Source organism: Schistocerca americana, chromosome 7 (assembly GCF_021461395.2).
Source record: "Schistocerca americana isolate TAMUIC-IGC-003095 chromosome 7, iqSchAmer2.1, whole genome shotgun sequence".
In the NCBI taxonomy this organism is placed as follows: Eukaryota; Metazoa; Arthropoda; class Insecta; order Orthoptera; family Acrididae; genus Schistocerca; species Schistocerca americana.
In genome coordinates this window covers 360,918,380-360,939,884 of record NC_060125.1, presented here as the reverse complement: position 1 = coordinate 360,939,884, position 21,505 = coordinate 360,918,380, and the positions used below count along the sequence as shown (strand labels likewise).

The following is a 21,505-nucleotide window of genomic DNA, read 5'->3' as shown; positions in this document are numbered from 1 at the left end:
AGGCGGCTGCTCAGATTGTCTCCAAAATCGTTTATATAGATAAGTAACAGCAAAGGGCCTATAACACTACCTTGGGGAACGCCAGAAATCACTTCTGTTTTACTTGATGACTTTCCGTCAATTACTACGAACTGTGACGTCTCTGACAGGAAATCACAAATCCAGTCACATAACTGAGACGATATTCCATAAGCAAGCAATTTCACTACGAGCCGCTTGTGTGGTACTGTGTCAAAAGCCTTCCGGAAATCCAGAAATACGGAATCGATCTGAAATCCCTTGTCAATAGCACTGAACACTTCGGGTGAATAGGGAGATAGTTGTGTTTCACAGGAACGACGTTTTCTAAACCCATGTTGGCTGTGTGTCAATAGACCGTTTCCTTCGAGGTAATTCATAATGTTCGAACACAACATATGTTCTAAAATCCTACTGCATGTCGACGTTAACGATATGGGCCTATAATTTGGTGGATTACTCCGACTACCTTTCTTGAATATCGGTGTGACCTGTGCAACTTTTCGGTCTTTGGGTACGGATATTTCGTCTAGCGAAAGGTTGTATATGATTGTTAAGTATGGAGCTAATGCATCACCATACTCCGAAAGGAACCTAATTGGTATACAGTCTTTCGAGGCAATCATCCCACCGGTGCACCAGGTTGAAGATATCCGTTTGGTAAAATACCGTGTCCAGCTGAGTGGAGAGATCCGTAAGTGCCTCCTGCACATACCTGACCGACAGGAGTCGTCGACTCTACAAGGCCTTCGTTTAGGGACTCGATGCGTGTTATTCGCAATGGTAGAGATCGGGACTCTGGGGCGGGTGCTCCAGTGTCTCCCACTTGGATTGGCGGAACTTCTGATTCCCTCCCAGACCTTGTGTCGAATCGTGACCAGCACGAAACTTGGCACACCATTCCACTACGGTGGTTTTCGGGAGACATCTCCCCCATACAAATTCTTCTTCCTCCCTTGGATGTCCACCGGCGTTTGCCTTTCGGCAGCTAAGAAAAATAACAGCACATTGCTCCCGTTTGAATGCATTTGGTAATAACGTCGTCATGGTTCACATACTTGGATTTACCGCACGCACGTCGAAAAGACACAAATACCTACACGTCGGTTTTTATATACCCGCATCGGAACAACGCTCTAACGGAAACACACTACTGGCCATTAAAATTGCTACACCACGATGATGACGTGCTACAGACGCGAAATATAACCGACAGGAAAAAGATGCTGTGATATGCAAATGATTAGATTTTCAGAGCATTCACGCAAGGCTGGCGCCAGTGGCGACACCTACAACGTGCTGACACGAGGGAAGTTTCCAACCGATTTCTCATACACAAACGGCAATTGACCGGCGTTGCCTGGTGAAACGTTGTTGTGATGCCCCGTGTGAGGAGGAGAAATGCGTACCATCACGTTTCCGACTTTGATAAAGGTCGGATTGTAGCCTATCGCGATTGCCGTTTATCGTATCGCGACATTGCTGCTCGCGTTGGTCGAGATCCAATGACTGTTAGCAAAATATGGAATCGATGGGTTGAGGAGGGTAATACGCAACGGCCTTGTATCACTAGCAGTCGAGATGACAGGCATCTTATCCGCATGACTAATGGCTGGTGCAGCCACATCTTGATCCCTGAGCCAATAGATGCGGACCTTTGCAAGACAACAACCATCTGCACGAACAGTTCGACGACGTTTGCAGCAGCACGGACTATCAGCTCGGAGACCATAGCTGCGGTTACCCTTGACGCTGCATCACAGACAGGAGCGCCTGCGATGGTGTACTCAACGACGAACCTGGGTGCACGAGTGGCAAAACGTCATTTTTTCGGATGAATCCCGGTTCTCTTTACAGCATCATGATAGTCGCATCTGTGTTTGGCGACATCACGAAGAACGCACATTAGAAGCGCGTATTCGTCATCGCCATACTGGCGTATCACTCGGCGCGATGGTATGGGGTGCCATTGGCTACAGGTGTCAGTCACCTCTTGTTCGCATTGACGGCCCTTTGAACAGTGGATGTTACATTTCAGATGTGTTACGACCCGTGGCTCTACCCTTTATTCGATCCCAGCGAAACCCTACATTTCAACAGGATAATGCACGACCGCATGTTGCATGTCCTGTACGAGCCTTTCTGGATATAGAAAATGTTCGACTGCTCCCCTGGCCAGCACATTCTCCAGATCTCTCACCAATTGAAAACGTCTGGTCAATGGTGGTCGAGCAACTGGCTCGTCACAAAACGCCAGTCATTACTCTTGATGAACTGTGGTATCGTGTTGAAGTTGCATGGGCAGCTGTACCTGTACACGCCATCCAAGCTCTGTTTGCCTCAATGCCCAGGCGTATCAAGGCCGTTATTACAGCCAGAGGTGGTTGTTCTGGGTACTGATTTCTTAGGATCTATGCATCCAAATGGCGTGAAAATGTAATCACATGTCAGTTCTAGTATAATATATTTGTCCAATGTATACCCGTTTATCATCTGCATTTGTTCTTGGTGTAGCAATTTTAATGGCCAATAGTGTATCTTGCTCGCCCCATATATATGAATATAAGATTTTTGCAGGCATACAGGCCTTATGATTTGATAATTATGTTGTAGAGTTTGTTTTTTGTATTGTGTGCTTGAATTTCTATAGAGAAGTTCTCTGTTCCATTTTTATTTCTTCCACAGTAGATCCAAGGATCTCGCATAGGAATATTAAGTACGGAACTCCCTCGAATCAACCATACTTTGTGGACAATTTTTCTATGTCGTGGTTACAGCACATGAACTGAGTTCTTTTTTGGGAGAAAGTATGTAAGCCAAGCTTTTGAGCGTATTAACTATCCGAAAAATGTCACATTACAGCCTTAAGCTACTGGTTAAATTATTTATACAACCTTTTCAGTCGTCTGACCGTCATCAAGTTCATAAAAGTACTCGCAGCATCATGTGATATTGCTGAAGACTTGGCAGATGATTGGTGGCAGCGGTGGTGATAAATCCATGAACAATAGACTGTCACCATATTTTAATAGAAATTATGTCGAAAATCTATAAAAACTGTGCTGCGGAGAGCACACGTTCATAACAGGATTGCAGTTTTAACGTGAGTGTGTACACTCCACAGCACAGTTCTTAAAGATCAACGACGTATTTTATATTGCGACAGGATGACAGTGTATTGTCTATGTTTTTATGAACTGGCAATAACGAGTTTATATTTCTTCTAACATGATGCTGTGAATAATTCTATGAACTTGATGATGGTCAGACGATTGGAACTGGTTGTATAAATAAAGTATTTTACCAGCAGCTCAAGACGATAATACGACATTTTTCAAATGTATATAAGCTGTTGGGCACTCCCTCCTGAAAATATATTAATTTCTGTTTCATTCCAGTGGTTTAGAAATTTGCTAATATTGCCAAACAGCGAAAGCACAGGATGATATACCATCATAAACACATTTTTTAAGTATCGATCGTAAGATTTCGATTTGTCTCTTGCTGTGCTCATTTCGGCGTCGCACGATTCTGTGTTGGTTTAATCGCCCTAATCGATTTCCCTTAAGACCAGAATCTTCTGGATTTCTCGAAAATATTCGTAGCTAACGCCTGTCCTGAAGCAAATAAAACGATTTACTTACCAAGGGCGCCGAGACGATAGGCGGTTGTAACCAACCAGAAGCAAATAAAACGATTTACTTACCAAGGGCGCCGAGACGATAGGCGGTTGTGACCAACACAGCGCCCTTCTCCACGAAATAGTGTGGAGTACCATTGAAAGAAAAACCCTTTGAGAAGCCGCCACCGTGAATGTAGACCATGACGGGGAAAGGACCACTCCCCGTAGCCGGCACATACACGTTGAGGTAGAGGCAGTCTTCGGAGCCGTCGTAGTCGGTCTGGGGGCAGCCTCGCGCGAGGGTAAGCGCGTCTCGAAGCCCGGACCACGAGGGAGCCGGCTGCGGGTCCTGCGCACGTCAGCACATGGTCAAGACCAATCGCTACTGCCACACACACATGCACGCGTCACAGTACGACATATTGATCCACACATTTAAACATTAATACACTTTGGGAGGTTCCTACCCCATTCCGTGGCATCTAATAGTCAGGCCCAGTAGATGAGTGGGTTGCCAAGCGAGTGCATCAGAAATATTTTCATGATTATCGTACCCACTGAAACTATGCTTCAAATATGAACCCTAGTGCCTATCAGTTAAGCTATAATTTATTCTCGTCCTTACTTTTTAATGCAACCGAATGGATAACGCATCTGACTAATAGCTAGTGCACATTTCTGATGGACTCACTCCTCTCTGGCAAGGCCACGTTTCCTTCCTGTGGTATAGATTTTATTCAAAACTTGGACATCCCCGCAAGAAAATGGAGGTTATGGTGAAATAATTCAACAAAGTGGCTACCCACAACTCAATAAACAAGACCACTATTTGTCTGATATATCTCCACTTTCATTGCAATAAATTCTTTCATGCTAATGTTGCAAAATATCTTGCATTACACTTAAACACAATAGTAAAACAAGTGATTCTCCACCCAATGGGCATTATACTATGGTCTCGTAATGTTTCTGTCTATTTCTACTGTGCTCATTCTGGACTGGTAAGGAATCTTTTGCTACTTCTTTCTCTCCCACACTCTCATACTCTCATTCATTAGCAACATAACGAATTTACTAACTTTCGTGCTGTACTAGGGAGAATCATGCTTGATCCACTAAATTCGCTACTGTCTCATGCAAATCACACAGATTAAATACACATAATAAATCACACTAACAGTATAAAACACATCTCTAAAAACAAAATGTTTGGTTTTCTACTCGTTCTGCTTTCCCACACCAAACAATAGTCATCCCAGATTCACACGTCACTGACCAACGTAATAATTTTCCTACCAAAAACTCTGGAGGATTTGTGCACATCTCCCTGTGCAATGCAACCCTCATGGTGTTGCCGGGTAGATGGCTGACTCACCTTAATTCACTCTCAGAGTATCTGAATATCAAACTGGCGTCACACAAATGTATCTCATAATGGAAGTTTTGGTATCTTATTTATTTCACACTTGGATTCTCAACTGAATGCTAGCAAAGCACTTCTAATTCTTTTTATTGTCTCATAGTCAGGTTGATACTCACACTGTACTCACAATGTGGAAGTGCTTGTCTCTAATTCAAGTTCTGCACACGGAAATCTTAATTATTTTCAACTTAGATTTAGACACGCAAGTATTTCATATTAATACTACCACACGCTAGTATTTCGTCTTATCATTACAACACGTGGTTTCTTTGTCACCTCGGAAGAATCCTATGTTCTCCATGAATTTTTATCTGCCTATCTTTCTCAGAACAATTTACATCAGCCTCCCACCAAAAGTTTCTAAAAAGAGAAATTATTAGTTCACCTACACCTAAATATTCTACTTGCATACCATTTTCATTTAACTTCGTTTTTCTGGAGCACACATAGAACACGTCTTCACACCTCAGGAACCAACGACAGAGTGCTGAAACATGGTCGTTCATGCGGTCATCCCGCGCTTCCGCAGAAGTGAGGGAGGGCCTTGCCACCGTATTGGTCAGCCACATTCCAAGCCCTCTGGTGCTCTGGTCTACTTCCTCTCTTTGGTTCGGCCAAAGGTGACCAGAGAACCGTCTCAAAGATGATTATAGTATCTACCTTCACTATCTGGGGTCAGCAGACGACCAGCCATTCATTCAATTCACAAACATTACCAAACTGGAATCAGGGATCTATTTTAAGGAAGTGCACATCTGAATAATTAAACATACAAATTGCCCTTCTTTCCTACATTGGTAACTGGCTTCGGTGTATTAAATAAAATTGTGTCATTCTATAAAAAACGCTGTTCTGACAAGAACAACAAAGTATGTTGTTGCACATGTTTTCTATGTTGGGCAGTACTGTACCCTTTCAACTTAAACAACGTTACTCTGCACTGAAGGGGAAAAATCGCAGCAGCAAAAAGTAATTAATGTAGACTAATGAAGTTACGGGAATACATTTGTCTAGGTAACATTTTTAAGTGATTAACATTGCAAATCGCAGCTTAATGCAAGTGTGAAATAAGCCATAGCAAATGTGAAATGCTGGTACATTAATAACCGGTGTAAATGCTAAAATGTTGAATGCGAGCGTACAAAGGCGCTTGCGTTGTGTTGTATAGGTGCCGAAGGTCAGTTTGTGGGTTGGGGTTCCAAGCTTGTCGCACTTGGTCGGTCAATACAGGAACGGTTAATGCTGTTTGTGATGGACAACGCTGGAGTTGTCATCCGATGATGTCTCATATGTGCTCGACTGGAGGCAGATCCGGTGGTCGGGCAGGCCAAGATAACGTGTCGGCACTCTGTAGAGCTTGTTGGGCTATAAAAGCGGTAGGTGGGCGAGCGTTGTCCTGTTGCAAAACACGCCGCAGACTGCTGTTCATGAATGGTATCACAACAGGTCGAAGCACCAGAATGACTACAAATTTGCACTCAGGTTGCATGGAATAACCACGAGAATGTTTCTGTTGCCATACGAAATCGCAATCCAGACCAAAACTCCAAAACCGCCATGGACGCGGACAGGGCAGCCTTTAAGGCTACCCTGACTGCAGAGACGGAGGAGGCATGCAACCAGCTGCGACAATTGCAGATGGCGCACGACATCTGTGCGGACGCCGCAGGCGAAGAGAAGACGCCAGCCGCAGCTCCCCTGACGCAGCAGCCGGCAGAAGGACACACCGCGGTGGACACACTGGACACACCGAAGAAGACGGAACGCGCAGCAACAACGCCGAAGCCTAGCTAGGGCTCCGAGCAGCTCTGCTCTGGCGAATGGGCTACCAGGGCGATCAGGACGCTCAAGGGCATGGGCTACGTCGTCCGCCACACGGGAAAGACTCAGCCGCGGCGCTTGGCTTCGACGCACGCCCGCCAGACACCGATGGACGACCTGGACCCTCCCCCGCGCGAAGTCACCACTGACAGCACGGCATTGGGCTCTCACAGCTCAAACTCTAGCACACAGTGCTGCAATATCGTCACGGACTGATCTCTTATGACGAACACTTGGCATGAGATGGTATCCGATTGCATGACACCCGCTTCTAACTTAACTCATCCTTGCATGACCTATCGCAGTCCGCAAGACATCTGCTACTGCTCTTATTACCCGACCTAACTATCGTAGAGGTTTTTTTTCCTTGGCGCGTGCCTTGACACTTTTTTCCCTCTGACCTTCAAACCGCTTCCCTTCGTTCGACTTTCGACCCAATCTGTCTCCAGATGAGCGCGTATTAATGGTTAACCTTAACCAAACGTACGCAAACATTGCAGTACCCACATCCTGCGACACCTCACTTTAGTGAACACTAACCCTTATGCACAGATGGCAGTAGACCTTTTGAGTTGGCCATGATGCCGGTGTGGGCGTGGAGGGGCTCCACTTCTTAAAAACAAAATCCAGCTGTAGGTCGTGCGTGTAGCACGCCGAGAGGTTGGTTTCAGGCCATCAGCTGGCCTCCTTCTAACCAAACACGACTGTCACTGGCACTGAAGCAGAACCAGCTTTCATCTGAAAACCAAAAAGACCTCCGCCCTGCCCTCCAATGAGCTCTAGCTTGACAGCACTGAAATCGCAAGTGGTAGTGGTTTCCGGTCAGTGGGATGCATGCTAGATGGCATCTGCCTCGGAGTTGTCCTTGAAGTAACCGATTAGTCACCGTTCGTTGTGTCACTGTGATGCCAAATTCTGCTCAAATTGTTGTTGCAGATGCTGAACGATGCTCCAGAGCCATACGCTGGACACGATGGTCTTCCCTCCCGGCACTGTCACGTGAGCGTCCGGAGCCCAGTCTGCCTGTATCCTTACATCCTAGTGACTACCGCTGCCAGCGGTCATGTACAGTAGGTACATTTGGTTTAAATGGTTCAAATGGCTCTGAGCACTATGGGACTTAACAAACATCTGAGGTCATCAGTCCCCTAGAACTTAGAACTACTTAAACCTAACTAACCTAAGGTCATCACACACATCCATGCCCGGGGCAGGGTTCGAACCTGCGACCGTAGCAGTCGCGCGGTTCCGGACTGAAGCATCTAGAACCGCTCGGCCACCGCGGCCGGCAGCTACATTTCTGCCACGTCTTTCAGCAATATCTCAGGAGACACAGCCTTCTCGTTGCCCTATTATACGACCTAATTCAAACGGAATGAGATGTTGAGAACGGCATTTTTTGTCGCCTTAATGGCGTTCTTGATTAACATCTACTCAGCACGTCCTGGCTCAAAGGTAACTTATACCCACGACCGTTGTTGTGTGTATTTGAAGCAAACCTGATCCGCATCGTCATAGTGATGCTACTAGCGCGACTCTTATGAGACTGGCACGATATATGAATAAACATCATCTTTCAGATGTAGAAAGATGCCCTCCAGCAATCTTTGATGTAGCATAACTCCTTCAGGCAACGATAGGTTCAAAGTTTATTTATTCATTTATTCAGTGATTTGGTCTGGGCATATTGAGATCTCCAGGTCCTCAGACCACATCAAACACCTCACATAAGTTTGCAAAATTTTACACACTTGTCGCTTTGGAGCGCTACATACAGGGTTTTAGGGATATGAGAGCAGATATTTTTATTGATGACTGAAGACAGTGTACTGAACAACATTATATCGGTATGTACTTCATCTGCAGACTAACAGTTATAACTACTAGGAGTAGTATGTTTCTAGATAGGTTAGTATCTACAAATAGTTGTGCCAAGAGATTTCATTAATGCTTACGAGGGCTGTTCAGGAAGTAAGCTCCGATCGGTCGCGAAATGGAAATGACAGTGAAAATCCGCAGCAGCTTTGCACAGATGTGTTGAGCAGTCTCTAGGAAGCCTGTCGATCGTTTCACGTATCTCTTTTTAGTTCTGACAAGGGAACCTCCCCATCGCACCCCCCTCAGATTTAGTTATAAGTTGTCACAGTGGATAGGCCTTGAAAAACTGAACACAGATCAATCGAGAAAACAGAAAGTTGTGTGGAACTATGAAAAAAATAAGCAAAATTTACAAACTGAGTAGTCCATGTGCAACATAGGCAACGTCAAGGTCAGTGTGAGCTCAGGAGTGCCGTGGTCCCGCGGTTAGCGTGAGCCGCTGTCGAACGAGGGGTCCTTGGTTCAAGGCTTCCCTTGAGTGAAAAGTTTACTTTCTTTATTTTGGCAAAGTTATGATCTTTCCGTTCGTTCATTGACGTCTATGTTCACCGTAATAAGTTTAGTGTCTGTGTTTTGCGACCGCACCGCAAAACCCTGCGATTAGTAGACGAAAGGATGTGCCTCTCCAATGGGAACGGAAAGCATTTGATCGCAAGGTCATAGGTCAACCGATTCCTCCACAGGAAAACACGTCTGATATATTCTATACGACACTGGTGACGGCATGTGCGTCACATGACAGGAATTTGTTGTCGACCCACCTAACTTTTAGACTTGGCGAATGGGTAAAAAGATTCTTCTACCTTGCCCGATTTAGGTTTTCTTGTGAATGTGATAATCACCCCCAAAAAAGTGATGAAAACGTAAGAGTTAGTTACATAAACAGCAACAAATGAATGCAACGGTTTCACAGCCGCACAGTTTTCCCTGTGCTCTGTCTAAACATATGTTTTTAACGTTTTCAAATTTTTCCGTGTGTAGACCGTCAAATCCTGCACATGTCCAAGCAAATCTGAGCATGTCCTGGAATTTTGGAGAGCGAAGTTGATTATGTGTGAGTGCCTGAACTTTGATAATTGACACACGATCACGTAAACAATACTGCTCTGTGTACCTGTACAGCTTCGCAAAATCATAGACTTTTCACAAAGTATTTCACTTGCCTAAAACCAAACACATCTCACGGTTGCACAAGAGGTGTCCAACCTGGAGGAATGGTAATCGCGTCTACTCCCACACTAAAATTGTACAATGCCTGATCCTTCTTTCCTGTATAGGCTGTATAAAAAATTAAACTTTTCACTCGAGGGAAGCCTTGAACTTTTCACAGCTGCACTCGCTAACTACGGGACCACGGCGCTCCTGAGCTCGCACTGTCCTTGATGTTGCCTATCTTGCACATGGACTACTCAGTTTGTATATTTTGCTTACTTTTTTCATAGTTCCACACAACTTCTTCCTGTTTTCTCGATTGATCTGTGTTCAGTTTTTCAAGGCCTATCCACTGTGCCAACTGATAACTAAATCTGAGGGGGGTGCGATGGGGAGGTCCCCTTGTGAGTACACAGTGAGCACGTTAAGATGCCTAGACCAACAGTGTCTGCCGCTAAGTATGGGTCCGAGAGATTTCTCCTGATTTCATGCAACCCCACATAACGTAACTCTCAAACATTTCTTCCTTCATGACAATTCTTGGCCGCACACTTCAGGGGCAATGAGGACTCCCCTGCAGCGTTTTAGATGGAACATATTTGATCAACCATCATGCAGTCTGGACTTGGCTCTCTGCTCACGTGAACCGCTGGCTATGAAGACATTTTGGTGCAGACCAGCGTATAGAAACCACAGGCAGCTGTTTTTTTATGATAGCGTGTTGGAAAGATGGTACAATGTTACGAAAAAATGTCTAAGTCGGAGCGACGCCTATGTAAAGAAGTAACTGGAAGGTATAGCAAACTGTTGCAAATAAAACATTTTTGATTATCACTGCGGTTTCCATTTCGCGACCGATCGATCCTTACTTTCCGAACAGCTCTCAGTTACTTTCTCCTGGGTAGCAGGTCAGGTGACGAAAGGTGGACGCATGGACGCAAAACGTGTAGCCTATAGTGACAGTTGTAGTCCACTTAGCGGTGCAGTTACGACTGTGCAGAAAGGATCAGGTAGTAAATTATGTGACTTGTTTGTGGGATGAGTGTTAGACGTAAAGAGAAACACACACACTGGAGTGGACATATATTATGGTACCAACGATCACAGTATCTGCAGTTAAACCTCTAACACCCTGTATAATGCAGTACTGATACCAGGCAGTCATGCGAACGTCCACCTCTGACGTAAATCATGACAATGAAGTGGTGAGTATGTGCCAGTCAGCTGTATGGAACGAGCGCAGTAAGAAGGACGATGTGGAGGAATATCAGAGAGAAGCTGTCATGTTTGAAGGTGCCAATGATGGCACCGAGAATGAAGTTGCAGGATGTCTTAGTGAATCAACGAGGTCTGCTCGACATGACTACAACAAGTGGTGTATCACTCGCAACCACGTAACATAGTGTAAGAATAGTCGTAAAAAGATGCTTACCGACAGACTCTAGAGACGAGTGTCACTCCTGTCGACGACAATCGATTTCAAATCCGAGACAGTAATTGCTGTTCAGTGGAAGGAGGTCTATCTGAATCAGTTATATTGCGAAGGGAAGTGTGAAGAACAGACCTTTTGGGTCGAGGCATTGCTGTAGCGGCACATGTCTACAATGGGCCAACACAGCTGGATAGTTGCTGACGGCAGGCGTGGCGTTCGTTCAATTGGTGCAAGACGTCGAGTGAAGCGACAGTCCAATAAGACGTTCAACTCATAGTGTAGAGCGGATGTGGCTCTGGCTGGAGGTGGTTCTGTGATTTTTCGGGGGTGAATGTCGTTTCGAGACTCTGGCTCACTTATCCACCTTACCGTGAACATGAAACTGGAGGTTTATCTCAGCATTCTCGGTAATCTTGTGTTGCCCTTTCTTCAGCGTCTTCATGAAGAGTGCGGTGTGGATAGTCTCGTCTTCCGAGGTGACAACAGCCAGGCACGCTATCGGACCTCGACTGCTCGAGTGGCTCGTTGAACCACCCGACCTTAAGCCGTCGGCACATGGGCCGTGCTGTCGAACGTTAACGTTGAGCGTGCCAAGTTCAACGTGCTGCTGAACGCTCAGGAAATATGCGAGTTGTGCATACGGTACGTGGGCCCCAACGTGGTATACGCGATCGCAACTCACTGCAGCGGCAGTTGAGGGGTGTTTCTAGTTCGTAAATCACACTGTATAATCAACAGGCGCGCGTAAAATTCCCACATTAGCTCTATTGAAACGCACATTTCCTCCATCGTCCACGAAAAGGAAAGTACCATGTCCAACCAATAAGAACACAGGTTTATAAAAGTTCCATTACAAACACTACTGCCCGAACGGTTCTAGGCGCTTCAGTCTGGAACCGCACGACCGCTACGGTCACAGGTTCGAATCCTGCCTTGGGACATGGATGTGTGTGATGTCCTTAGGTTAGTTAGGTTTAAGTAGTTCTAAGTTCTAGGGGATTGATGACCTCAGATGTTAAGTCCCATAGAGCTCAGAGCCATTTGAAACATTTTGAACAAACACTGCGGTGCAAATTTGGAATACTTCTCCGCATAAGGTAAACATTATTTCATCATTTCCACATTTTGGTAAAACCCCAAGGTCAGTCTTACTTTATTACTGTTCCTACCCAGTAGCAGAATCTTTGCAACATATGAATTACGAAGCGTAAAAGGAAAAGGAGCAAAATATCTTTATACAAGTACCGCAAGCTGTCCTGTAGATTAAGCCAATCGAACAAAGTCACCCCTCAAAAACAGGTAAACTTATATTTACATAACATCAATTATTATAGCATATACTTATATTAAACTAATAGTAAAGTATCAGAACCCAACAAAACGCGAATGTTAGGAAAAAATTTGGAAGTGTTAAGACGCGATCCACCGTCCCAACAAAGACTCACTACCGGACAGAGATGCTACTCATTAGGCTAATCCAACAACGCGCTACTTGCACTTAATCATATTTCATTACTCTTGCTAAAACATTAATCGTAGATAATCATGTTACTAACAGAAATTTAACTATAACAAATTGTACCAAGAACAATGCATTTTGGGTGGATCTTCAGTGAGTCGCTGCCTTCAAATAGCCTACTCTCATAATACTCAAGTTACAATAATTCTTCTGCCACGAATATGATGTTTCTCATTATTTTATTAGAACGAATCACTCAACTAACAACGGGTTTCCCAGTGATTCTCAATTTTCTTGTGCTCAGAAACGGCATATGTACGTATATTCTTGAAATGAATGCCTCACAACTCTGTACTGAAGGGGGACGGCGTGCGTGTGACGTAGGTGGCGTTGTGCCATCTCATTGGTCAACGCTCAGACGCACGCTCAGAATATCTGACATGCCAGATATTGCTCTGCACGTTCCGAAAGACTCCCGAACGTGCTATTCCACGCTATGACGCCAGAAACTCGGCACGCTCAACGCTCAACGTTCGGATGTACGGTCCGCTAACGTTAGCGTTGCGCTCTACGAGTTTTGTGACGTCACTTTCTCCTATTTCTCGTGGAGGACCCGTTTTGTCACGTTAAACACAAGTTCTGTGATATTTCGGAAACGTGCCACGTAAATTAGAACCAATGGGAAGCAAGAACACTCCCTACGTCACAAGCAGAAAGCGAGACCCCATACTATATTTGTCGTGCTCAGTAGAAGCCCTTATTCGGTGGGTTTACGTTATACGTTGCAGCCTATGAATATATGCTGTTTCTAAGAACCAGCACACTGAATGCCTCGAGAACGATTTGTTTTAATAGAATGATGGTAAACATCGTATTGGCGATTAAAGAATCTGCATACTTAGCTATTTTCACGTTATAATTCGCTTGTCATGCCGCTAAGGTGAAATAAGGCGACGACTCATTGAAGAGTTACGAGAACGTGTCGTTCTTGTTATTTGTTATCGTTAAATGTCAATAAAAATTTGGCGGTTAAAGCCTTTAGGAAATTGTAACATAAAGTATGTGGCGGCTAGACCTTCACTTTAATCTGTCGCCGCCGCGCGGTTATAGTGGCCGGTTATGTGTGCGCAGCGTTCCCGACAATGCAAGTCACTGGCGTTTATATCGCGCGTGTTTTGATATTTACTCTCTGATTTCAAGTGGAATCTCAAGTGCGAAAGTGTACACTGAAGTTTAGTTCCAGTTTTAGTACTGATTATCCAAACATTTACGAATTTGAAGATTGGTTCTTGGGAACATTTAAAGTACCGGAAGAAGACGTCTGTGGACTGGCATACGACCTCCTGAGTGACGTACACACGGTGAAATTGCGGAACGAGGAAATCTGCCGAAGAAATGTGTACACACTAACGTGGATGCCGAGTACGAAACTATGCGAGGAGACTCGTGATAACATTACGTACGCTTGGTTACGTCTCGGAACCGTAAAAGTGCATCTGTTACCATTTGAACTTGATCTGGTGTACATTAAACAGGCTGTGGAGGTAACACGCACTACAAAATGGATAATGGTGTGAGAACTGTTAAAATTGATTTACAATCCCGCATACTGCCCTTTCTCAAAGTGTGCGGATTTCAAGTTCTCGTAGTTTTTACGAGGGGTAACCACGTACTTGTTCTGCCATCTTAAGGCGGAGTGTCCGCTAGGACGAAGGGTACAGCCGCCTGCCAAGGTAGACAGCCGGCACGGTAGCTCAGCGTGTTCGGTCAGAGGGTTAGCTGCCCTCTGTAATAAAAAACTGAGTTAATGGATCAACGACGAACTGAAACGGATGTCTTGCGACGTCCGGCCCCAGCAGTTGAAACGAACGAAAACGATCAAAATGAGATTTAAAAAAAAAGGTAGATTCCGGAGGCAGGCCCAGGCTCAGTATGCCGCAGTCGCCATCCGTTTGTTTACGCGCAGCGACACCGTCGTGCGCCCTCCCGATGACGTAGCAATCGCTGCCGCTGCGGCAGTAACTGAAGTGTTGCAAATTAAAGCACTCCCTGTGAGAGCTGACTTGGAATGTCCAACGCTCAAGCAGACATTACAGCGACGCGCAAACTAATTTTGTTCCTGAACTTAGTTCCCCTTAACGCGGCTTCGTGGGTGTTTCAGCTCTGGAAGAATCTGTTGCTGGGGAAGAAGGTACATCTTATGCACCGTTGCACAACACCACTATCAAATCCACCGTTCCTGCCACAGACTCTTTAAATAAGCGTAACAGCACCAACGACAAGAAGTGACATGACAGCTTGGAAATAAGCGTCACAGTTCACACTGAAGCCGGCCGCTGTGGTCGAACGGTTCTAGGTGCTTCAAGCCGGAACCGCGCTGCTGCTACGGTCGTAGGTTCGAATCCTGCCTCGGGCATGGATGTGTGTGATGTCCTTAGGTTAGTTGGGTTTAAGTAGTTCTAAGTCTAGGGGACTGATGACATCAGATGTTAAGTCCCATAGTGCTTAGAGTCAATTGAACCATTTTTGAAGTTCACACTGAGGAGCTTGACGTACATTCGGGTGCCACTGAATAAGCAGTTCCTACCTAAAAAAAAGTCCGTATCCGAGTGTTCCGGCGTAACACGAAGCTGAAGAACGCTAGAGCAGAGAAGGCTGTGGTGACGTCAGCCAAAAAACAGCTCTCTGACTAGGACCGCACCACAACAGGAGCGCCCGCCTTACGAAGAGAACATGAGCGCCGCTCCTGACAGCCTTGGCCGGGCTATAGAAGACGGACACTAGCACAGCGGTCTAGATGAGCAGTGCTATTAACGATAGCAGTGACTTATGAGCGACTGTGAATGCTTACATGGACATTGTATATAATGAAGGACCACTGACTGTTTGCATGTCGCCCATCGCTTGCGACAACTTGTTGTTAAGTACTGCCAATATACTTTATTGTAATAAAAACCATTAATGTGATTTGCTTGAACTGTTGTATAGCTGTCCGAGTAAGCAGCATCCCTTAGGCACCCTATAAGAGACGAGTTGGCAGAACCCCTCACCGAGTCCGAGAAAGATTTCCAAGGCCGATTGTCGCCTGACAAAATGAAACTTCGCGTTGCTCGCGGAGGATTTACTGAGGCAGCACAACAATTATGGCCTGTAGCCCAACAAGTGGCTGCAAAACTGAAAAACAGCCAACCTGAAACAATGACACCATTCACAACTGCCACCTTAGCACCCATGGGCTCCGACGACAATCGAAAATTACCACCGCCTGAGCCTTGGTGGATGGACAACGAAACCGATAAAAATGACAGCTAACCGTAGTTTTATATTGCGATTAGTGTGTGAATGTGAATGCATCGACTGAGCGGCATCTCCTTCTCAATGAGCGATACTTTCAAATACAACATAACAACAGTTAATATTAACAGAATTCAGACTGATGTAAAATTCAGCGCTCTCACAGACTTCCTATATTCCGCCAAGGTGGACATCGGGCTCTTATAGGAAGCATGCGTAGAACCGAAAGTAGCGCGATTTTTAGCCATAACTAACAGCCAGAGGACTATACAGCAATCGCAGTCCTGCTAATGGCTGGTATCCATCACTCGAATGTAATACGGCTAACGAATGGAAAGGGCATATCCTGCAGAATCCATGGCATTCACATTGTCAACTTTTACGCACCATCCTGCAGGAACCGCCGACAGGAACGTTCTTCCTTTTATAAAAATGATGTGCCTTTTTGAATTGATGGATCTGCCGCCAATTGCATCGTACGGCGAGATTCTAACTGTGTTGTATCACCAAAAGACCAAACACCGAACTTTAACAAATGCACAGAACTCGACCACCTCGTCTCTGGACTGAAACTACTTGACAATCGGGAAAAAATATACCGGGCCGCGTCTCATTCATATATTCGCATTCATACAGGTAGCCTCAGATTCCGCCAGCTGGATAGACTACTTACGTCTCTGCCGCTCTCGGCCATAATGTAGTGAATGGCTTTTCTGACCACAGTGCTCAGCAATGCTACATAAACCTCCAGCGCCCAGAAATGTTTCGTGGGAGAGGCTATCGGAGAATGAAAGTCAGCCAGTTGCAAGGCAAGCAGCCGCATGCAGACATCCAACTGGCTGAGCAGAAAGTTCAAATGGTTCAAATGGCCCTAAGCACTACGGGACTTAACATCTGAGGTCATCAGTCCCCTATACTTGGAACTACTTAAACCTAACTAACCTAAGGACATCACACACATCTATTCCAGAGGCAGGATTCGAACTTGCGATCGTATCAGCAGCGCGGATCCGGACTGAAGCGCCTAGAACCGCTCGGCCACAGCGGCCGGCGAGGAGCTAGTAAAGCGCTCTCAAAACCAATGCAGATCGATTATTGAATAGTGGCTACACAGTACCAAACCGAAACTTAGATCAACAGTACATAGTTATACTCTGCAGAAGTCCTATTGGTGCAAACAAACAATAGAATTTTCCTTTCTTCTGGGAGAGATGGTTCTGCAAGTTTCGCAGGAGAGCTTCTGTGAAGTTTGGAAGGTAGAAGACGAGGTCCTGCCGAAATCAAAGCTGTGTGGGCGGGTCGTGAGTTACGCTTGGGTAGCTCAGTTGATAGAGCACTTGCCCTCGAAAGGTACGGTTCGGCACACAGTTTCAAACCGTCAGGAAATTTCATATCAGCGCACACTCCTCTGCAGAGTAAAAATTTCATTCTGGTAATAGAATTTTAACTTGTCATGTATCCGTGAATAATACCATTCCACCGACAACACAGCTGATGACGTTTCTTGCCATATAAACAAGTACAAGGCGAAAATTACGAACCTGTATAGTAAACTAATTAAGGCGCCATAACACGATCCCAATTAAAGGACACCGTGTCAGAAGAAACGGCCTCACTGTTCCACAGTTTATAAAACTTGCCGCGACAGAAAGCTAATTGAAGAGGTTGTTGATGAGACGGGGACTAGTTACAAGACACCTCGATATCTCGTCGCATGTATACTACAGAGAACTTTACGACAGGCAGCAGATCAGTGACGCACGCTGCTCCGAAGTGGTTCATGAAATAGTCTGCATATAGTCACGTGACGACAGTGATACACTTGAGGCCTCATTCAATGAAAACGATATACAATACGCCGTGCTCAGGGCCACGAAACGAAAACCTCCTGTACCCAACAGCCTACACACTAATGGAATATCTTGGCCCCAACATTAGTCCAGCTTGTGAACGAATTGTGGCAGTTTGAATCTGTACCAGGAGAACGCAAATAAGTCTTCATTGCGTCTTCACAATAAAAAGGAAACAGCAAAAAAAAAATACTTGAAATGCGACCAATCACCTTACACGACTCAGACTTTAAAATCATAACAAGGAATGTGAAACAGCGAAAGCAAACGGTGTTAGATAAAATACTCGGAAAACCCCACTACCTGGAAGCAATGTGATATCAGCTGCCTGCGATCTACGGGATGTGGGGATGTAGTTTGTACTCTGGTGGACAATGAAGACACGGGCACGCTATTGTTTATAGACTTTGAAAAAGCGTATGAACTCATAAATCATGAATATATCATTAAGACAATGACGAACATGGGTTTCGGCTAACGTTTCGTCAACTACTGCAGCAATTCGTTTCAATACATCGCATATCTTGATTACTAGCCACCTGGCTGACAAAATAATACACACATCGCCGGCCGGAGTGGCCGTGCGGTTCTAGGCGCTACAGTTTGGAACCGAGCGATCGCCACGGTCGCAGGTTCGAATCCTACCTCGGGCATGGATGTGTGTGATGTCCTTAGGTTAGTTAGGTTTAATTAGTTCTAAGTTGTAGGCGACTGATGTCCTCAGAAGTTAAGTTGCATAGTGCTCAGAGCCATTTGAACCAATGCACACATCAAAGAAAGTGTTGCATCATCCCGGTCCTCAGAACTCCTGAAGATAGACGTTGACTGTAGGTATTGTACACAGACACAGTCCCTTTGACTGTTCAGAGATGTCACTAAACCCTCACAAAGATGTAAACCACCATACATGGGCAGTGCCTATTAGACGAAGGTGGTCCAACAGCCGATCAGTTCCAGTCATTCCACCAGGAAGGAGGTAAAGTGTTCGTGTTGCCTGTAACTCAACCATGCCTAGACGGTCAATATCGCGGCTCGATCGCGTCCGCATTGTTACTTTGTGGCAGGAAAGGCTCTCAACAAGGGAAGTGTCTCAGCGTCTCGGAGTGAACCAAAGCGATATTGTTCGGACACGGAGGAGATACAGAGAGACATGAACTGTCGATGACATGCCAAGCTCAGGTCGCCCAAGAGCTACTGCTGCAGTGGATGACCGCTACCAAAAGATTATGGCTCGGAGGAACCCAGACAGTGACGCCACCGTGTTGAATAATGATTTTCGTGCAGCCACAGGACGTCGTGTTACGACTCAAAATGTGCACAAAAGGCTGCATGATGGGCAACTTCACTCCCGACGTGCATAACAAGGTCCATCTTAGCAACCACGACACCACGCAGCGCGGTACAGATGGGCCCAACATGCCGAATGGACCGCTCAAGATTGGCATCACGTTCTCTTCACCGATGAGTGTCGCATATGCCTTCAACCAGACAATCGTCGGAGACGTGTTTGGAGGCAACCCGGTCAGGGCGAACGCCTTAGACACACTGTCCAGCGAGTGCAGCAAGGTGTAGGTTCCCTGCTGTTTGGCGGTGGCATTTTGTGGGGCCGATGTACACCGCTGGTAGTCATGGAAGGCGCTGTAACGGCTGTACGATACGTGAATGCCAACCTCGTACCGATAGAGCAACCATAATGGCGAGGCATTCGTCTTCATGGACTACAATTCGCTCCCGCATCGTGCGCATCTTGTGTGAATGACTTCCTTCACGATAACGACATCGCTCAACTAGAGTAACCAGCATGTCCTCCAGACATGAGCCCTATCGAACATGCCTGGGGTAGATTGAAAAGGGCTGTTCATGGACAACGTGACCCATCAACCACTCTGAGGGATCTGAGGGTTCGCCATTGAGGAGTGGGACAATCTGGACCAATAGTGACGTGATGGGCTTGTGGATAGTATGTCACGACTAATACAGGCATGCATCAATGCAAGAGGTATTAGAGGTACCGGTTTGTACAGCAATCTGGACCAGCACCTCTGAAGCTCTCGCCGTATAGTGGTACAGCATGCAATGTGTGATTTTCATTAGCAATAAAAACGGTGGAAATGATGTTTATGTCGATATCTATTCCAATTTTCTGTACAGGCTCCGAAACTCTCGGAACCGAAGTGATGCAAAACTGTTTTTAGTATGTGTATTTGCGATATGTAATAGGCAACGTTGTCCCCTAGCAATGGCGTTCTACGCATCAGCCAGTGATCACTTGGAATCAACATCGGAACGGAGAAAGTGGCTTCCATTGCTTATGCTGACTACGTTTGCTTAGCAGTTAAATCCATAGCAGATCTGACGGAACTGGGGAACCTGAGCGTCTTTAACACCTTCGTCGGTGCGAAGCTAACCAAGAGAAAGCCGACGGTGCTCCATATAGGAGGGGGCATTGGTGATGCTACCCATCTCGTTTGGCGTGCAACGAGAGCACAGCACGGAGTTTACTGGGGCGCAGTACCAGATGTGATGGCGACAAAAAACAGGACAGACATGTTGCACTAGATCAGAATCACAACATAAATTTATCCTGACAAGGACTTGGATCTCCTGCAAAGAGTGCACACAATCAGACTATCTACAGCTATGGAACGTTGGTCTTACCAACAGCACGAGGAGTACGTGGTCTCATTAGTGCCAGACGTAAATGTCGGACATTACTGAACATCCGCATGCGTAAAACTATCACCAATGACATACCAAGCTTAATTAAGAACTTAACGTCAGAATGGAGGCCATGCAGTATAATGCTACCAATTAACCTTTCGCCATATTAGACTCTACTACAACGAGTTTAGTTACCTACAAACGAAAAGCTGACAACATCCGTCCACCTTAGAGCAACACGAGAATCTATACCTTTCTCATAGCAGATGACAGAGAAAACAGTCAAATTCAAAAATAGCAGCAAGCTAAATGGAATACCATCCGGAGAAATAACCATAATACTGTATTACCATCACGGGTCCGGTCTACATGGTATCTAATCTCTAACGATAAATTTATCACCAATGAGATGTTCCACGTCATTCACCTGAACCCACACCAGTTGTGTCACATGCTGTCACGTGGAAACCTTAATTCACATGCTGATCACGGCACAGGATCTGCACAACGTCCACATCAGTTAACCAGACCAGAAAAGAAAGATACCCCCGCAGGAACCACAATGCCGCTGGTTGGAACACACCGTTGATTATATCACCAATACTTGAAGAGTACTGTGCTTATATGGAATATGAACATGCAAAGATAAGTGGAAAAAGCGATTATGTTGACACATATGGTAACATGTTGAAAATTATGATGCAGAAGCGAATCAATTTCTTTTGAGTCAGTACCTAGTACTAAATAACATATCACAAGCACATGAAAAAATCGCAGCTTGTCTTAGACCAGGGAGACACCACACTCAGAACACCAACATCTGGAAACTGACATACTACTCAAATTAAGACAAGATGTGGAAAAACCACAAACTCAAACATTCAACAAGAAGAAA

At 45.5% G+C, this 21,505-nt stretch overlaps 1 protein-coding gene across 1 annotated transcript in view; it reads right to left on the bottom strand.

Moving 5' to 3' along the window:
- LOC124622933 (juvenile hormone esterase-like) overlaps positions 1-21,505 on the bottom strand; it is an 87,528-nt gene that overhangs the window by 48,934 nt on the left and 17,089 nt on the right. Inside the window, exon 3 of the mRNA XM_047148724.1 lies at positions 3,725-3,989. Within this exon, the coding sequence (XP_047004680.1) occupies positions 3,725-3,989 (265 nt within the window). The remainder of the gene's footprint in view (positions 1-3,724; positions 3,990-21,505) is intronic.